Source organism: Staurois parvus, unplaced genomic scaffold, assembly GCF_062004578.1.
Source record: "Staurois parvus isolate SC_StPar_1 unplaced genomic scaffold, SC_StPar_1.0 ptg001824l, whole genome shotgun sequence".
In the NCBI taxonomy this organism is placed as follows: domain Eukaryota; kingdom Metazoa; phylum Chordata; class Amphibia; order Anura; family Ranidae; genus Staurois; species Staurois parvus.
In genome coordinates this window covers 80,001-100,226 of record NW_028319620.1, presented here as the reverse complement: position 1 = coordinate 100,226, position 20,226 = coordinate 80,001, and the positions used below count along the sequence as shown (strand labels likewise).

The window sequence follows — 20,226 nt, the reverse complement described above, 5'->3', positions numbered from 1 at the left end:
CGCCCGCTCGCCTCTTCGCCCGCTCGCCTCTTCGCCCGCTCGCCTCTTCGCCCGCTCGCCTCTTCTCCCGCTCGCCTCTTCTCCCGCTCGCCTCTTCTCCCGCCTCCCTAATCTGTCTTCCCTCACACAGTCTGTCACCTTTCTTTTCTCTTTCCTTTTTCTTCTCTTTTCCTTTTTCCTTCTCTTTTTTTTCCTTTTTTCCTTCTCTTTTTCTTCTCCTTTTTCTTTTTTCTTTTTTTTTTTTTTTTTCTCTTCCTTTTTTCTTCTTTTTTTCTTTTCTCTCTTCTTTTCGTATAGACAGTCTCCTCTATTGAGAGTTCAAACACATCATTCAACACTGATTGACTTTCAAGTGTTTTGGCCATAAAGAAGTGCGCCCAATTTTTGAGATTCCTCCTTGATCTTTCTCCGCAGACCTAGAAGTAGGCCATGGCTGACCTGGAACTCGGTGACGCCCTGAAAGACGCTGCTCCAGAGATTGAACCGGAAATCAAGCGGGACTTCATCAGCTCGCTGGAGGCGGAGGCCTACGATGACGTCATTGGGGAGACCTGCGATAAGACGGACTATGTTCCATTGTTGGGTGACGATGAGGCGGAGCCAAAGAACAAACTCTCCGATGGAGGCCATGCAGAGTGTAAGTCCTGTTTCCTGGTGGGACTGGAACGTCCCCGATCCTCTCTATGGTATATGAAGCCGGAAGCGAGTATTTTGTCACTTTTCTCTAGCGTGTAAACAAGGCTCTGATCACACCGATCTTTGTTTGTTTTGCAGTTTCACACGATTTAAGTAATTTTTTTTTTTTTTTCTTTTAGCGACTCATGTAGCAGTGGTTGCGAATGGCGAACACGGCACAGGAGAGATTGGCATTTCAGGTACGTCGCTCTTTACTGGTTTATAGGAATCTTAACCACTTGAGGGCCCGGCTTTTTGTGACACCTTTACATGCAACAATCTGTGTTTTTTTTTGTTTGTTTTTTTTTTTCACTAGAAAAATACATAGAACCCCAAACATTATATATTTTTTAAAACCGAGGCACTAGAGCATACATTGGTAGGTTGGTAAAAAAAAAAATACACTTTTTTTTTTTTTTTTTTTTTTTCTTTTTTTTTTTTTTTTTAAATCCGACCAACTTTAATTGGCAAGACAATGAACAAAAAATGGAACAGAGTTCACAAAATCTTCAATAATATTACTGTACCAGCAGAATTCTACATAGAACAATGTGGATACGTCTTTTTTTGGATTTTAATGCAGAATAAAGCCATGCATAAACCAATTTTTTTTTTTTTTTTTTTGGTGTAAATTTGAAAAGATCATACGCCGGGTAAATGAATGTCAAATATGTCACGCTTTAAAATTGCGCATGCCCGTGCAACAGCGTAAATTTTTACTATCCATAGGCGACACCTTAAAAGCCTATACAGGATTCCACTTTAGATTTACAGAGGAGGTCTGGTGCTAGAATTGCTGCCCATCAGCTAATGGTAGCGGCAATACCTCACATGTATGGGGCGATCGCTGATTGTGTGCGTAACCAACGTGTGCTTTTTCCTTTATTCGTGGGGGGGTGTTGACGAGAGCACTTTTTTTTTTTTTTTGGTTTTCACTGTCACTTTAAAAAAAAATATCACTTTTATTCCTGTCACAAAGAATGTAAACATCCCCTGTGGCAGAAATAGGCCGGTGACAGGTACTCTTCTGCAATAAAGGACCTGTCCTTTGTTTTTTTTTTTTGCAACATTAATAATTTTTAGTTATTTTTTTGCATTAATAATTTTTGCATTATTATGATATTTTTGCACTAATATTGTTTATATATATATATATATATATATATATATATATATATATATATATATATATAATTTTATTATTATTTTTATTACTCTTATTATTTTTATTATTATTATTATTATTATTATTATTATATTTTTTTTTAACTTTAGTTTTGCTTTAACCGCTCACATTTATCATACATCAGCCCTGTGTTTTAGAAGATGTTTGAAGGTCAGTGCTTTACCTTTTTCTGAATCTAGCTTGAGGGGGGGGGGGTCTGTTCATGCAGCTCTGAATGGGACGTGAAGATCCAATAGCCGTCCATGAACTCTGCAATATGGTCCTTTTTAAAGCCCCCTTTACTCCCGATACGGTCACATGATATTTTTCTCTCAATACCGTTTTTTTATTGGCTTAAAGGATATGTTCTCCTTTCATAAGTTGTTACACCCATATTCAGGATCAGGGGCGGACTGACCATTTGGAAACTCGGACACTGCCCGGGGTCAGTAGGGGGCCCCATGAGATGCCCCTGGTACTTTTTTTTTTTTTTCTTTTTTTTTTTTTTTTTTTCCCCCAATAGGCTTTTTTGGGTGTGGTTTGAGTGTGGGCAAGGACACGGGCCCCGCGATCCCCTATTGCCCGGGGGCCCCATGAGTTGTCAGTCCGCCCCTGTTCAGGATGTGACATGTTATGAAAGGACCGGCCCCCGCTCCCCTGTTTTGATAGCTAGCCAGAGATCCTTTTAATAAAAAAAGAAAAAATTTAAAAACGCGGCTTTGCTGGGCTCTGCGTCATTCATTCATATTCTGTGGATGGTAAAACTAAAACAAAAAAAAAAAAGTCTGACAGCCTTCGCGGCTGTCGGCTTGTAGTTCTCAAACTACCATGACGCTGTTGAGCGCTGTGCTAGTTCATTGATTCTTCCTGTCAGTGAGTATCTGCCTGCTTGTACGATCCCACAGATACACTGACAGGCTGCAGGAGTCCTGCATGGGACCAGCGATCGGCACATCTCTGCTGCAATGCTTTACAGGCTTCCAAAACAAAAAATGGTAAATGCACAACTTTTTTAACCTGCAAAAAAAAAGTGTGCATTTTATTTATTTTTTTTGTTGTTCAAAGGTGAATTTATCCTTTTTAAAGGCTAAGTTCACCTTCAGCCGTTCACCCGTGTTGTGTGTTTTTTTTTTTTTGTTTTGTTTTTTTTTTAGGGTGGGGCATATAAATCTTCCAGCTCCTGCAACCTCCCCCAATTCCCACCCCTTCTTCCTTGTGACAGTTGGCTAGGAAGGATCTTCTCTGACCCGCTATTACAATTTGAAAAGAGCTCGATCCGCGTGGGGCTCTACCCTCACCGCCACTTCATTTATTATTATTATTATTGGTACTTATATAGCGCCATCAATGTATGCAGCGATTTACATATATATTGTACATTCACATCAGTCCCCGCCCCCGAGGAGCGTACAATCTAAGGTCCCTAACTCACATTCATACATACACATACTAGGGACAATTTAGACAGGAGCCAATTCACCTACCAGCATGTCTTTGGAGCGTGGGAGGAAACCAGAGTACCCGGAGGAAACCCACACAGGCACTGGGAGAACATGCAAACTCCAGGCAGGTGGTGCCGTGGCTGGGATTCGAACCAACGACCCGAGTACTGCCAGGTGGAAGTGCTAACCATTTAGCCGCTCATTCATTCCTCTCATTTATTCCTTGCACTCATTCAGTCCTTGCACTCATTCCACTCATTTATTCCTTTTGTTTTCATTCCACTCATTTATTCCTTTTTTTTTTTTTTTTTTTTCATTCCACTCATTTATTCCTTTTTTTTTTTTTTTTTTTTTTTCATTCCACTCATTTATTCATTCCACTCATTCTTTTTTTTTTCATTCCACTCATTTATTCCTTTTATTCATTCCACTCATTTATTCCTTTTATTCATTCCACTCATTTATTCCTTTCATTTATTTATTCCTTTCATTTATTTATTCCTTTCATTTATTTATTCCTTTCATTTATTCGTTCTGTGAATGAATGAACTACAAGTACTGAGCGCCTGTGTGGTTGTCCGGTTGTCGTCCTTGCTGGACTGCAGGGGGACAGATCTCAATAGTCGGAACTCTCCATAGTCCTTGGTCTTCATGCGTTCTAGCGTACGGTTTCACGTGTGACGGGTAGCATGTTCTTCCTTGTGTGTTGTCACCATTAGGATTCATTCCTGCTAGTCGGTACAAAAACCTCCCTCACTGACCTGCTTACGGCTGCATCGTGTGCAGATGATGGGGAACCCTACCTACCCGGTCAGACATTCCACATCGTGCAGAGGGATTCCCCTAATGACAAGATGGCAGCCCTGAAGTCACTGGAAGGGAAGAGTCCTGTGACCCATCCCATAGTAAGAGCTGAATGTGCGGTTAAAGTGCACCTGTCACCAAAGTGTGCACTAGAAGCTCCGCCCCGTGGCTCCGTGACATCATCACTGACTCGTGGTCACAGTCCAGCCTGAATGGCCGGCTCATTTTCATGACACACTTGGCAGAAATGTGAGTGTGATGCAGTCTATCCCGAATCCTGGAGATTCTGGCAGCAGATTTTTCTGTCTCTGAGCGCTGATTAATAATTTATAGGGAAGAGGCTCGGTGTCTCGGCTCCCTGTCATCGCTCCGAGATGTGCGCGTCTCCGCTTTGATCAGTACTGTGGTGTTCGCTAGAAAAGTCTGACAGATGATCCATTGTGTACGTGCCTTCCTCCATCCTGCGCAATCTTCGCAGCATTTCACCATTAAAGTAGAACTCCAACTTGCACATTTTCGCCGACCCCATTTTTTTTTATTTTTTTTTTTTTTTAATTTCCACTGCCTGCTCACATTGGTGAGTGGAAATTATGGTGGGGGCGAGTGTTTCCCCCAGGGCCGTCTTGCTGAGCAGGCTCAGAGCTCAGGCCGGATCTGTCACTCGCACTGGAAGCAGTCAGACTGCTCAATAGGTGAGCGCAGTGAAAGCAAAGGAAGGAGTGTGTGCTGTGCTCTCTGCCTCCCCCTACAGTGCAGTACCCGGATCTGTGAGTGAACAACGAAGTACTGCAACTATAGGGCTGTGTGTGTATCTGTGTGTCCCAGCTTTCATCTCTTCTCCCCTCTCTTCACACAAGGAAGGGGGGAGCACAGGGAAACTGTTTACCTTGATGCAAGCAATGCATTAGGGTAAGAAAATAAAAAAAATAATACGTTTTTGTATCACTTTTACGGACTTCTGGGACATGTAGTACCCAGCACAGGAGGTGCTCATGTTGGTAGGATGTTGAGCCCTACAAGGGGGGGAGGAGAACAAGCAGTCAGGTGACTTCAACTTTAAAATGGAATATAAGGTACCGCGTGTGTGTGTGTGTGTGTGGTTTCTGTTTTTTTTGTTTTTTTCTTTGGGGGTTTTTTTGGTTGTTTTGTTTTTGGAGTGTGTGTGCTCTTTTGTTTTGTGGTCTTTTTTTTTTTTTTTTTTCCTTTGGTTGTTTTTTTGGTGGTTTTTTGTGGGGTGTTTTGGTTGGTTCTTTTTTTCTTTGGGGGGGGGGGGGGTGTGTGGTTTTGGTTTGTTATTCTTTTGGTGGTTTTTTTGTTTTGTCTTTTTTCAGTTTTTTTTTTTTTTTGGTTGTTTTTCGTGCTTTTGTTTGTGGGCTTTTTTTTTTTTTGGCTTTTTTTTTTTTCTTTGTATTCTTTTGGAGTGTGTGTGTGTGTGTGTGTGTGTGTGTTTTTGTTTTGTATTCTTGTGGTGTTTTTTTTTGTTTTGTTTTTTTTGTGTTTTGTTTTTTTTTGTGGGGGTTTTTTGGTTGGGTTTTATATTTTTTTTGGTGTGTGTGTGTGTCCCTTCCTTTTTTTTTTTTTCTTTTTTTTTTTTTTTTTTTTTTCCCCGCTTCTCTGCATAAGGTAGTACTGGGGTTCTCAGTGTTTTGCTGACTATAGAGTTCTACTTTAAGCAAATCATTACCATCTGCAGCTTTTGCTTTCCTTCCTCTTGGCACACATACACATTGGTGGGGGTGGGGGGGGGGGATTGACTAAAACTGGAGCACTCAGAATCTGGTGCAGCTGTGCGTGGCAACCAATCAGCTTCTAACTTCAGCTTCTGCAATGAAGCTTTGACTATAACACCTGGAAGCCGATTGGTTTCTATGCAGAGCCGCCCCAGATTTTGTAGTAAATGGCCCCCGCTGTGTTCAGGGATAAGGTCGATTGGCAAGGTTGGACATCGATTCCCACAAAACCTTCTCTCCTCTATCCCAGATGTACGGGGGGGGGGGTATGTACTAAAACTGGAGGGTGCAACTCTGCATAGAAACCAATCGGCTTTTATTGCCAAAGCTGAAGTTAGAAGCTGATTGGCCGCCATGCAGAGCTGCACCAGTTTGAGTAAATCTCCTCCACGGTATGTGTTGGAACTACACTGATCATCTCCCGTGTAATGACCTTACAGACCCAGGGGCGGACTGACCATTTGGAAATTCGGGCACTGCCCGATGGCCCGGGGTCAGTAAGGGGCCCCATGAGATGCCCCTGGTACCTTTTTCATAGGCTTTTTTGAGTTTGGGCAAGGACACAGGGGCCCCATGATCCCCTATTGCCCGGGGGGGCCCCATGAGTTGTCAGTCCACCCCTGTTACAGAGATTGGTCAGACCGTCTCGATCAGTGAGGAGGAAACTTTTTATATTTCGTTCTGGTCGGGTTTCTTGCTTTAGTGGCCCTGCGGGTTGTAGAAAGGATCCCTGAGATGAGAGCCGCTCAGTGCGTCTCCTTTGTGTCTGCTGTAAAATGGCTCATCAGAGCGCAGCAGTCGTAATCTGACCTCCTACGTGTTGGCGATCAGACTGTCATCCAGTCAATGTCTATATCTGCAGATCTCGCAGGGGAGGACAGCAGGCGGTGATTGGGAAGTGCGGCTGAGCAGACGGGAAGAGATTTATTTATAGACCTTCGAGGTTCAGCCATAAATAGGCGGACAGATTCTCCGCCAGAAAGTGATCTCTTGGTACTTCCTGAGGGATAGGAGATGGCTTCTTACCTGGAGCTAGAGCAGCCTCCGACCCGGGCCCAGGGGCGGACTGGCCATTCGAACACTTGGGCACTGCCCGAGGGCCCGGGGTCAGTAGGGGGCCCCATGAAATGCCCCTGGTACTTTAAAAAAAAAAAAAAAAAAGGCTTTTTTGGGTGTGCTTTGAGTGTGGGCAAAGACACAGGGGCCCCATGATCCCCTATTGCCCAGGGGCCCCACGAGTTGTCAGTCCGCCCCTGCGCCAGGCCATGGTGGAGCTGCTAACACCAATGCACATTTCACTCAGAAATGGCAGTTGCTGTTCTTGTGTGATTTATTTACCTCCTCCTCCCTCCTAAAAACGGCACTGCCACTGTACTAATGGCACTGGGCAGGAAGGGGTTAATGTGAGGGGGCGATCAAACTGTGTGTAGGGAGTGTTTTACTAGGGGGCGTGCGCTTCACTGTAAGCACACTGATCAGGATGGCTGTGCTGTGCAGTGTGCCAGAGCTGACAGGGAGGAGGACTGTTAATAAACAAAACAGTCTTCCTCCCCGTCGGTGATCGTCAGTAATCACTGGCCGGGACCCGGTGATTGATGGCGGCGCGGGTAGGGCGCGCGCGTGGTCCCTACCCGGAAATGTAAAAAAAAATTATATATATATATGTAGCAGTATATCTGCTATACTGCGTCAGGTAAGCTGTTAATGGCATTTATTCCGCACTGTCGATCATGTGTTGTATTGTAGATTGCGCCAAAAAAAAAAAAAGTAACAAACTAAATTAAGTTTTAAAAAAATGATTTTAAATTCACGAGTCCTGAAAGCCCGGCTCCTGAGAGGCTGTGACGGATCACATCCCCTTCCCATGAACGCATTCCACGTAGTTTCAATACTTTGGCCGTATTCACATGCAGGGAATGGAGTTTCTGCTCTCATTGGTGGCCAACAAAGGTAAGAGAACCCCGTGTGAATTTGCAGCTACCGCCAGATGTGCAACAACAAGAAGCACGCGGATGGTAAAATCAAACATCTGACCTGCAACAAGCATGCAGCCATTGAAATCAGAGCTTCTAACCGGTTTGCTTGTTGATCTGTGGATTCTTTCTGAAAGTGATGCATCAGCTTTGTTTTTTTTTCCCCCAATGTAAGCATGCATGTTCTCAGTCTGTGTAGAAGTTGGAACTAGTAGTAGTAGTCACTAGGGATGCACCGAAACATATCGGCCGAAAATTGACAAATGCCGATAGGAAATATTTAGCCGATACAGGGGACTGTGTGTACTGCAGATGAGGGGGGGGGGCTGAGAAAGGCAGGAGAGGAGCAGTGTATACAGTGACTGGCTTTCACTATAGGTCAGTGCCGTTTTTATAAATGTAAATACCGTTTTTGTTTTGTTTTGTTTTTTTCCTTCACTATAGCTCAGAGAATCAGCGTTTACTTTCCCTGGAGCTAAAAGAAACTAAGGGGCGTGGTCACTGCGCAGCCCCCCCCCCGTTTTTTTTTGGGTTTTTTTTGTTTTTTTTAGCCCTCCTTTTTCTGAGCTATAGTGAAGGAAAAAAAGCTGGCTTTTTTTTCTTTACTATAGCTTAGAGAATCCGTTTCCTGTAGCTCCGGGGAAAGTGACAGCTGATTCTCTGAGCTATAGTAAAGAAAGAAGCCAGCTTTTTTTCCTTCACTATAGCACAGAGAAGGAGCAGTCATTCTCGGAGGGGTTGCGCAGTGACCACGCCCCTTAGTTTCCTTTAGCTCTGGGGAAAGTGACAGCTAAGGGGCGTGGTCTCCTGTCCCCTCACTGCGCAACCCCTCCCCTTTGTTTCTTTTAGCCCTCCGAGAATGACCGCTCCTTCTCTGAACTATAGTGAAGGAAAAAAGATGGCTTTTTTTTTTCTTTACTATAGCTCAGAGAATCAGCTGTCACTTTCCCGGAGCTAAAGGAAACTAAAGGGCGTGGTCACTGCGCAACCCCTCCGCTTTTGTTTCTTTTAGCCCTCCGAGAATGACCGCTCCTTCTCTGAGCTATAGTGAAGGGGAAAAAAAAGCTGCCTTTTTTTTCTTTACTATAGCTCAGAGAATGGGCTGGCACTTTCTCCGAGCTAAAAGAAACAGTTTCCTTTAGCTCCAGGGAAAATGACAGCTGATTCTCTGTGCTATAGTGAAGGGGAAAAAAAGCTGGCTTTTTTCCTTTACTATAGCTCAGAGAAGGAGCCGTCTATTCTTGGAGGGCTAAAAGAAACAAAGGGGAGGGGTCACCCAGTGACCCCGCCCCTTAGTTTCCTTTAGCTCCGGGGAAAGTGACAGCTGATTCTCTGAGCTATAGTGAGGGAGAAAAAAATCTGGCAATTGCATTTAAAAACCGGCACATATAGTGACAGCCAGTGAGGGAGCCTCTGTGTATACACTGATCCTCTCCTGTCCCCTCCTTGCACACACTGCCCCCCCTCCCCCCTACAAAGAGGACCTGTCACTCATATACTATCACATGCGGAACTATTGGTCCCCTATGAGATGGCAATAAAATCATAAGTTAAAAATTAAAAAAAAAAAAAATATAAATGATTGTTGAAAAAATAAAACAAAAATTTGGATCCTTCCCACCTCCACATACGCAGATGTTTCAGTTCAGTTTTTGGCCACATGCATTCTGAATTTTCAGTATGTATTTTGGCGCCAGAATTTTTTATTTCATTGCACCACTAGTAGTCACCGCCATTCCAGTGATCACCGCTGATCCAGGTCCTGTGCCGAGCAACTGTCCTGCTGCGTTGTGAACGGTGGAGGCCGCTGAATCGGCACCACTCAGAGAGCACTTTGCATCTTCTGAATGAATGCAAAGCATTCTCTGATTGGATGAGGTGGAGAGGCTGGGTGGCAACGTTGAGATGTCCTCCCTGTTCAATCAGAGAGCACTTTGCATCTTCTGAATGAATGCAAAGCATTCACTGATTGGATGAGGTGGAGAGGCTGGGTGGCAACGTCATGATGTCCAACCTGTTCAATCAGGAAATACTTTGCATTCATTAAAGCTGATGAGAGGAAGTCTTGTATTCATTCCTAGAATACGAAGTTCCCTGTGAATGGCAGAGCAGCGCTCAGACCTGTGTTTCAGGTACGGGACTCCTCCTCCTCGGCCAGGGCTCTGTGTATTGTATGTAGCAGAGGCCATATACGGGTTATACAGCTCACAGTCGCTGCATCTGTTTGTGTTCATAAACACGAACGATTTAACCTTCACAAAGGCTCCGTTCACACTCGTATGATTCCAAAGTTGCATGACTGTAAAGCGCAGCTTTGGGTGAGGACAACTTGGATAGGACTTTGGCTCTCATTAATGATAATGGACGACTGTCGCATGTATAACATTCAGGTGCGACTTTCATACAACGTTTGAGGGTTTTCATTGCAGTCTATGGCACTCAAGTTGCATGAAAGTCTCACCACAGTAGCGCATGAACTACCTTGAAGTCGCACAATTACAAATGGTACTTATTGGAAAACTTGGGAGGTGACTTGTCATGCGACTTCGGACCACAAAATCGCATGACAAGTCTCACAAGTGTGAATGGGCTCTGCATTCATTACAGCTCATCTCCAGCTTTCAGAGTATTCTGCCATTGAACAGGGTGGGGATTGTGATGTTGCCACACGGGCTCCATTCACACAGCTGGTTTGTTGCGTTCTCCAGATTCCTGCGGCAAGAATCCGGTCACATCGGCCGCTCAGTCCATTTAAACCAATGGTGAGGTGACGGCAGGTGCTGCTGACTGCATGTAGCTGCATACAGAGTGATTCGCTGCGGTTCCGGGACAGATCTCCCGGCCAGGACACAGCAGAGAATCACTCTGAATGCGGCTACATGTGATCAGCAGTGGCTGCTGTCGGCCCGCAAGAAGTTCAACTGGGCTGAGCGGCCGGAGCTAATCGCATGATAGAAACATACAATCGTGACGGCAGAAAAAGAGAGTAGTCCATTGCGTCTGCCAGTGTGTGGTGTTGTGGATGGGGGGGGCAGGGGATGTTTTATTGTGTTTTTTTGTTTTTGTTGTTTTTGTCTTTTTTTTGTTTTGGTTTTTTTTTTGTCTTTTTTGTTTGTTTTTGTGTCTTTTTTGTGTTTGTTTTTGTGTCTTTTGTTTTTGTGTCTTTTGTTTTTGTGTCTTTTGTTTTTGTGTCTTTTTGTTTTTGTGTCTTTTGTTTTTGTGTTGGTTTTTGTGTCTTTTTGGTTTTTGTGTCTTTTTTGTTTGTTTTTGTGGTTTTTTTGTGTTTGTTTTTGTGTCTTTTGTTTTTGTGTCTTTTGTTTGTGTTGGTTTTTGTGGCTTTTTTTGTTTGTTTTTGTGGCTTTTTTTGTTTTTGTGTTTTTGGTTTTTTTTTTTTGTGGCTTTTTTTGTGGCTTTTTTTTTTGGCTTTGTTTTTGTCTTTGTTTTTGTCTCTTTTGTTTTTGTGTCGTTCTTGTTTTTGTGTCGTTCTTGTTTTTGTGTCGTTCTTGTTTGTTTTTGTGGCTTTTTTTTGTTTTGTTTTTGTGGCTTTTTTGATTGTTTTAGGCTTTTTTGATTGTTTTTGGCTTTTTTTGTTTTTGGCTTTTTTTGTTTTTGTTTTTGTTTTGTGTGTGTGTGTTTTTTTTTGTCTGAGTATAGATCTATGCTTTCCCTAAGCATGTTTGAAGCCACTTAACCCGGTCATTCCTGCAGCAAGAATCCGCATCTTCTTGCCGCAGGAATCCGGAGGCCGCAACAAACCGCCGCCTGCAAAGGGCCTTAGTGAAGTCCATAGTTCGCTTACGCCAACAATTCAAAGTATTTGAAGTGGATCTCAATCCAAGACATTTTTATCCTGTTGCTTTCCCTGCATGGAGGTACAGATGGTCTCAGTAGTTGCATCTCTCTCCCATTTTAGCCCTCCTGACTAATCTCTTTTATTTTGGATGCTGTGATAACGGGTTGTCTGTGCACTAAACACCTTGTGGGATATAAGACCCCCCCCCGGTAATACTTTGTCAGGTGTAGTATGATGGCTAGGTTTGTACGGTTTCCTGTTTTTACTAACCACTTGTGCTTTTGTGCCTCTCTCCTCCCTTCTATCTCCCCTCCCGCTCCTTGTTTCTCCTCTAGAATCTTAGAATCTATTCTCCTCTCACTGGGACACCAGCCTGCTTCCTCTACTCCTTCCCATGGATAGAAGGCACGGCTGTCTGCGCTAGGTCCTCTCTGCTGAAGCTTCCTCCTCCTCCTCTTCCTCACTGCACTGCAGCGCTTGCTGAATCCCTCTGTCTTCGTGTATCTCGCCATGGACACCCAGACCTGCTTTATGTTGGACATTAGATTTCACCAGACCATAGAACACTTAGTGAAAGTCCAGGTTAGGTCACGAATAATGTCTGTTTTCCCGGAGAGAAGGGCCTGGCATGGCCTGCGGCTTCCTTTCTGCTCCCTCGGTACAGAAGAGTCTGACCTGACTGCACCCCATTCATGGAATGACTAGAATGTAGTGCCTTGCCTATAGAAACTGTAAATCATTGACTCGCTCACAATGGATTCTGGGGCTTCCTCTTCACTTTTCATGTGTCACTTACTAACCCTCAATAAACAATTTTGCTTTCCCTTTTTTCTGCTTTTAGTTTTACTTATGTGTGTAAATGTGTGCTGCAATATAACACGGTGTGGTGTTGTGTATCTAATATAAAATAATCTTGTGTACACTCCAAAGCCCCTTTCACACGGGCGTTCCATAGGTCTGTTTTCTCATCTGTCAGTTTATGGATGAAAAACGGACACCCATGTATTTCTATGGACTAGGGGATGTAAACGGGTGATCATCTGTTTATATCCGTTAATGTCCGCATCCGTTAACATCCATTTTTTTTTCTTGAACGGAAGAAAACCCTGTTTTTCTTTCGTTTAACAAACAGAACGGATGAAAGGCCTGGCGGGAGCGCGGTGCGCAAGGCGGGCTGGCGGGAGCGCGGTGCGCAAGGCGGGCTGGCGGGAGCGCGGTGCGCAAGGCGGGCTGCCGTAAGTCGTTGCAGACCAAAAGGTGGGCTGATGTTGAAGCGGGCTGACGTCGACGCGGACCGAGGGGCGGGCTGCCGTACGTCGACGCGGACCGAGGGGCGGGCTGCCGTACGTCGACGCGGACCGAGGGGCGGGCTGCCGTCAACGCAGACGTGAACTGATCCGTCTCTTTTCTTTGAAAAAACATGACTGAACTGGTGATAAAACGGAACGCCTGTATGAAAGGAGCCTAAACTTGTCAGTGTGGCTGCCGTGACTGTTGTTTGCAGTGCATGGTTTGTGTGTAGCACGCTCCCAGCACAAAGACCAGGGTGTCACTGAGAGTCCCGGGTCCCGTTCTATCGGGACCTGGGACTCCCGATTCCGGGTCACATGATCGCTGTGATAGCCTCTGATTTGGCTATCACAGTGACCAGTCACTGTACAGCCCCGCCCCCCTTTGTTTGTTTGGTTTTTTTTTTGTTTTTGTTTTCCTCTATCAATGGAGGAGAGAGATGCATTGCACCTTTCTCTCTCCCCTTGCATAGAAAAAAAAAAACTAAAAAGAAAAATAAATATTAAAAGAATAAAGAGAAAATACATAGGTCAAGGTTTGATCTAGTTCAGTGCCAGTGTTAGTGTTTGGGTCAGGGTCAAAGGTCAGCATTTTTTTTTCTATTTTGCTGCTGCAAAATGATTTCTCAGCAAAATAAATCATGGAGACATAGATGGATGGAGGATTTTTTTTTTTTTTTTGTAAATATTAAAAATGAATTCTACAGAATGTTTTGGCTTGTGGTACCCGGATGCAGTGCAGTTCCACTTTAAACTTTCAGCTTGGAAGAGCTTTTGCCAATGGCATCGTTTTTTACAAGTTCCGGAGATCAATCAGAATTCATTGGCGGGTTGGTATGACTTGCTCTTGACGTCTTCATCTGTATTTCTTCTGCTTCAAGCAGGTTTTGTATTCCCCCAGTCTTGTATAGGAATGCAGATCCTCTCTGACACCAGCCCTTTGACAGGGACTAAAGGATATCTCCACTCCAACCACAATGTAATCTATTGTCTCCTTCTTCTTATACAAATGACATTGTAATTGGGCGGCAGGTTTCCTCCTCTAGAAGTGAACAGAAATTGTAAAACATTAAAGTCTCTCTTTGAGCTGGAGATGTCTATCGCCATGAAGCAGATCACTTTGAAGAGCTGAAATCTCCTTTTCTTGGTAATTAGGCTGAAAATTTTGACGGGAAGAAATGTGAAATCTCTTTTGGTCTACACTCACACATATATACACACATACAGTTGCAAGAAAAAGTATGTGAACCCCTTGGGATTACGTGGAGTTTTGCATGAATTGGGCATAAAATGTGCTCTGAACGTCATCTAAGTCACAACAATAGAAGAACACAGTCTGCTGAACATAATACTACACAAACATTAGAAGTTGCCATGGTTTAATTGCACATAACATGTAAACATTCACAGTGCAGGGAGGAAAAAGTATGTGAACCTTTGGACTTAATAACTGGTTGACCCTTCTTTGGCAGCAATAACCTCAACCAAACGTTTCCTGTAGTTGCAGATCAGACCTGCACAACGATCTGGAGTAATTTTGGACCACTCCTCTTCACAAAACTGTTTCAGTGTAGCAATATTCTTGGGATGTCTGGTGTGAATCGCTCTCTTAAGGTCATGCCACAGCATTTCAATCGGGTTGAGGTCAGGACTCTGGCTGGGCCACTCCAGAAGGCGTATTCTGTGCTGTTGCAGCCATTGTTTTGTTGAATTACTTGTATGCTTTGGGTCATTGTCCTGTTGCATCACCCATCCTCTGTGGAGCTTCAGTTGGCGGACAGATGATCGTACGTTTTCCTGCAAAATGTCTTGATAAACTCTGGAATTCATTTTCCCATCGATGACAACAATCCGTCCAGGCCCTGAGGCAGCAAAGCAGCCCCAAACCATGATGCTCCCTCCGCCATGTTTCACAGTGGGGATGAGGTTTTGATGTTGGTGTGCTGTGCCTTTTTTTCTCCACACATAGTGTTGTGTGTTCTTCCCAAACAACTCAATCTTGGTGTCATCTGTCCACAGTATATTTTGCCAGTAGTGCTGTGGAACATCCAGGTGCTCTTTTGCAAACTTCAAACGTGCTGCAATATTCTTTTTGGACAGCAATGGCTTCCTCCGTGGTGTCCTCCCATGTACTCCATTCTTGTTTAATGTTTTCCTTATTGTTGATGTGTCAACAAAAATGTTAGCATGTGCCAGATATTTCTGTAGGTCTTTAGCTGACACTCTGGGATTCTTCTTTACCTCATGCAGCATTCTGCGCTGTGCTCTTGCAGTCATTTTTACAGGACGACCACGCCTAGGGAGAGTAGTAACAGTGCTAAACTTTCTCCATTTGTAGATAGTCTGTCTTACCATGGACACATGAACATCAGGGCTTTTGGAGATACTTATGTAACCCTTTCCAGCTTCATGCAAGTCAACAATTCTTGATCGTAGGTCTTCTAAGAGCTCTTTTCTGCGAGGCATGGTTCACATCAGACAGTGCTTCTTGAAACCAGTAAACCCAAAACAGATGTGTGTTTTTTAAGGGCAGGACAGCTGTCAGCAACACATCCAATATCATCACACTGATTGGAGTCAAGGTTGGCTCACTCCTGGCTCCAATTAGCTCTGGGAGAAGTCATTAAGCTAGGGTCTCACATACTTTTTCCTCCCTGCACTGTGAATGTTTACATGTTATGTGCAATTAAACCATGGCAACATCTAATGTTTGTGTAGTATTATGTTCAGCAGACTGTGTTCTTCTATTGTTGTGACTTAGATGACGTTCAGAGCACATTTTATGCCCAATTCATGCAAAACTCCACGTAATCCCAAGGGGTTCACATACTTTTTCTTGCAACTGTATATACACACATATATACACACATATATACACACACATATACACACACATATACACACACATATACACACACATATACACACACATATACACACACATACACACACATATACACACACATATACACACACATACTGTATACACACACATATACACACACATATACACACACATATACACATATATATATATATATATACATATATACACGCACACACACACACATATATACACACAAATAGAATACACACACACACACATATATATATATATATATATATAATACATATACATCACACACACACATATATACACACACACATATATATATATATATATATATATATATATATATATAGAATACATACACACACACACACATATATATATATATATATATATATATATATATATATATATATACATACACACACATTTTTTTTGTTTTGCTTGAGCTGCTGCGTTTTTGCGAAGGGTCAGGGAATTTTTTAGAAGCAAAAAGCAGCGTTTTTGCTACAATAGATTTCAATGGAGAATCTTCTGAAATGCACGGTAGTGCATTTTTGCAGCATTTTAGCACTTCTATTCTGCCCCGCAAAAAAAAAAAAAAAATCCACTATAAAGCAAAAAAAAAAACTGAACAAAGTGCAGTAAAAATGCATCAAAAACGAACTGCAAAAAAACACTGCAAAACGGGCGAAAAGCAAACTGCGTAGGTGTGAACGGAGCCGAAATGTCTTACGCGGGGAGTTTGTTAAAGTAGAATTTGGGCCTTTACCGAACTACTCTTAAAACTGTGCCTTCCTCCCCCCCCCCCCCCCCCCCCCTTCTAACACCCAGGCTGACTAACCTGCATATGATTGTTATCATAAGCTCGAAAGAGCAGGGCCCTCGATCCCCTCATGTTTTGCATTGTATTGGTATTGTTCTGTCACATGTTCTGTCCCCTTCTGTAATGTACAGCGCTGAGCGAACTATTGGCGCTTTATAAATACTGTATAATAATAATAATTATACAGTATTTATATAGCGCTAAAAGGTTTGCTCAGAGCTGTACATTACAGTGGGGGACAGTACATGAGACAAGACAGTAACAACACGATACACGAGGGGTTCGAGGGCCCTGCTCTTTCGAGCTTACAATCTAAGGGGGAGGGGATAGTGGTACAGAAGGAAGTGGTTGTGGAGGATGGAGTGGTGGGAGGAGTGGAAGAGATCGGCTGTTAGATGAGGGTGGGGTAGGCTTCCCTGAAGAGATGGGTTTTCAGGGTGCGCCTAAAGGTGAGGAGGGAAGGTGACAGTCTGATGGATTGGGGTAGTGAGTTCCAGAGGATGGGGGAAGTCCTGGAGAAGTCCTGCAGTCTGGCGTGGGAGGTGGAGACCAGGGAGCTAGAAAGTAGGAGGTCTTGTGAGGAGCGAAGATTACGGGTTTAGTGGTATTTGGGTATCAGGTCGGTGAGGTAGTTTGGGGCAGCGTTATGAATGGCTTTGTATGTCAATGTTAGTAGTTTGAATTTAATGCGTTGGGCAATCGGGAGCCAGTGGAGGGAATTACAGAGGGGGGTGGAGGACACTGAGTGGAGGCCAGTGGAGGGATTGGCAGAGGGGGGTGGAGGACACGGAGTGGAGGCCAGTGGAGGGATTGGCAGAGGGGGGTGGCAGATGCAAAGCAGTTGGTAAGGTGGAGGAGTCTGGCTGCAGAGTTCAGGATAGACTGAAGCGGGATAGTCTGTGATGAGGTCGGCCGGTGAGGAGGGAGTTGCAGTAGTCCAGACGTGAGATAATAAGGGATTGAATGAGTTGTTTAGTAGTGTCTGGGGTTAGGAATGAACGTATTTTGAAGATGTTGCGGAGATGGAACCAGCATGAGTTTGCCAATGATTGGACATGGCGTTGGAAGGACAGGTTTGAGTCTAGAGTGACACCTAGGGCTTGTGGGGTGGGGTCACGGGCTGGGGGGAAAATCAGGAGCTCTGTTTTGGAAAGGTTCAGTTTGAGGAAATGGTGCGACATCCAGTCTGTTGTTCAGGAGGTGGGTGATACAGGCGGAGACTGAAGGGGTGAGGCGAGGGGTGGAGAGGTAAATTTGCGTGTCATCGGCGTAGAGGTGATAGTTGAAGCTGTGGGAGTGTATCAGTTTCCCGAGGGAGGAGGTGTAGATGGAAAAGAGAAGGGGCCCGAGGACTGAGCCTTGGGGGACCCCAACAGAGAGGGGGAGGTGGTAGCGTTATAGGTAACGCTGAAGGAGCGTTGTGATAGGTAGGACGAGAGCTAGGAGAGAGCGGAGTCTCTGATGCCGAGGGAGTGTAGTTTATTGAGGAGGGGGTGGTAGACTGTGTTGAAGGCCGCGGAGAGGTCGAGGAGTAGGACGACTGAGTGGTGGCCAACAGCTTTGGCGGTTAGCAGGTCATTAGTGATTTTGAGTAGGGCGGTTTTGGTGGAGTGTTGGGGACGGAAGCCGGACTGTAGGGGATCGAGGAGGTTGTTGTCCGTGAAGTGGGAACTTAGGCGAGTGTAGACTAAGCGCTCAAGGAGCTTGGAAGTAAATGGCAGCAGGGAGATGGGTCTAAGGTTGTTCAGGTCGGTGGGATCCAGGGAGGGTTTTTTGAGTATAGAGGTGATGTGTGCGTGCTTTAGGGGGGGAGGGGAATGCGCCAGTAGAGAGGGAGAGATTGAAGATGTGGGTGAGGGAGCGTAGGATGGAGGAGGGGGGTCCCCGGAGGAGTTGTGTGGGGACAGGGTCAAGGGGGCAAGTGGTGAGGCGGGCTTCTGAGAAGACCTTAGTGACCACCTCAGCGGTAGCAAGGCTGCAGGAGCGGAGTGTTGGGGAGGTTATAGTGTGCAGGACGTTAGGTGTGGTGGGGGTAGGGCGGTTGCGAGGTGAGAGGAGGGGAGAGTTGGTGGGGAGGTAGGTTGAGCATTGGCGATGTCCTTACAGATTGCGTCGATCTTATTTTGGAAGTGATTGGCAATCTTGTGGGTGATGAGTGAGGTACTGGGTGGGGGAGAGAGTAGGGAATTGAAAGTGGAGAAGAGCCGGCGAGGACTGGAGGAGAGGGTGTTGATGAGGGTTACGAAGTAGGCTTGTTTGGCGGCGTGGAGGGAGGAGGTGTAGGTGAGGAAGGCGGATTTGTAGAGGGAAAACGCTTGAGGCGATCTGGTTTTGCGCCATAATCGCTGCAGCGCGTGACTGCGTCGTTTAAGATTTTTAGTGTGGTCATTCTGCCAGGGTTGAAGCGGTCGGGGTCTAATGCTACGTGTGGTTAGGGGTGCTAAGGAGTCACGGGCAGCTGACAGCGAGTCGTTATACGCAGTAGTGGCCAGGTCAGGGCATGACAGTGGGAGGATACTGTCATACAGACTGTCAGCTGCCGGGTGGAGAGGGGTCGGGTTCAGGTTGCGGAGGTTACGGCTGGTGATGGTTTGACATTTGGGGGAGGAGGTGATATAGGACGGGGACACGGAGAACATAATGAGGTTGTGGTCAGAGAGAGGGAAAGGGGTGTTTGTGAGGTGTGGAGGGTGCAGAGATGGGAGAAAACGAGGTCCAGGGTGTTCTCATTGGTGTGGGTGGAGGACTGCGTGCACTGTGTGAGTGAGAAAGAAGTGGTTAAGTGGAGGAGTTGGGATATAGCCAGATTGTTGTAATTGATAGGGATATTAAAGTCTCCGAGGATGATGGTGGGTAGCTCAGAGGAGAGGAAGAAGGGTAGCCAGGCGGAAAAGTCATCAAGGAAGCGGGATACGGGTCCAGGAGGCCGATAGATTACTGCAATCCTTAGAGGCATACATATCTATACTTGCCAATTGTTATCCCACTACACTCCGGTCACTTACTTGATTTTCTCCACACACACACTTATACACACATTTTTAAATTGGAAAGAAAGAAGTTTTATTGAACACAGCAGATATAGCAATGTAAAGTTCCAGAACACACACACAAAGTAATGGTGTACATAGTCATAATACCAGCCTTATTCCCTAGTTAGAAGATCGTATGTAGATACATCTCCCAGACCAATGTGCGGAAGTAAAACAAGGATGTTAAGAACAGCTGCTGCATTTTGAAAGACCTCCTTGTAAGGTGACATTGGTAAGATGGTTACTGAAGTCTATCCATTACCAGTTCTGAGGGGTTGAGATCAGGGGTGTCTAGCCAGAGATGGCAAATTTTTTCAGATTTGCCAGAACACCCCCTGTGCTGATAGAGCTATATCCATTTTTTTTCCCCCCCCCCGTAGCCTCAGATTTTCCTACACTCCTCACCTATTCTGAATGGGTAGGAGGGTCTGCAGACTTTCAATGAAGTAAAAGCAATCTGCGGGCTTAGAGAAACCATAGCTTGAGGCGCTTTATTCCATGGTATTTCTGGAGCTGTAAAACATGTAAGATGTCCAATATGAAATGTTTAGGGTCTTCTGGGAACACGGATTTTAGGATTCGAAGAACTCCTGACCAATACAAATGCAATTTGGGGCACCAGAGCAGATGTATTGGGTCACTTTGG

General features: G+C 44.8%; 1 protein-coding gene across 1 annotated transcript in view; it reads left to right on the top strand.

Annotated features, from left to right (window-relative positions):
- Nucleotides 1-300: 300 nt before the first annotated feature.
- Nucleotides 301-20,226, top strand: part of LOC149434131 (uncharacterized) — an 89,164-nt gene continuing 69,238 nt past the window's right edge. Inside the window, exons 1-2 of the mRNA XM_089664068.1 lie at nucleotides 301-637; nucleotides 816-875. Of these exons, the coding sequence (XP_089520194.1) occupies nucleotides 430-637; nucleotides 816-875 (268 nt within the window). The 5' untranslated portion in view covers nucleotides 301-429. The remainder of the gene's footprint in view (nucleotides 638-815; nucleotides 876-20,226) is intronic.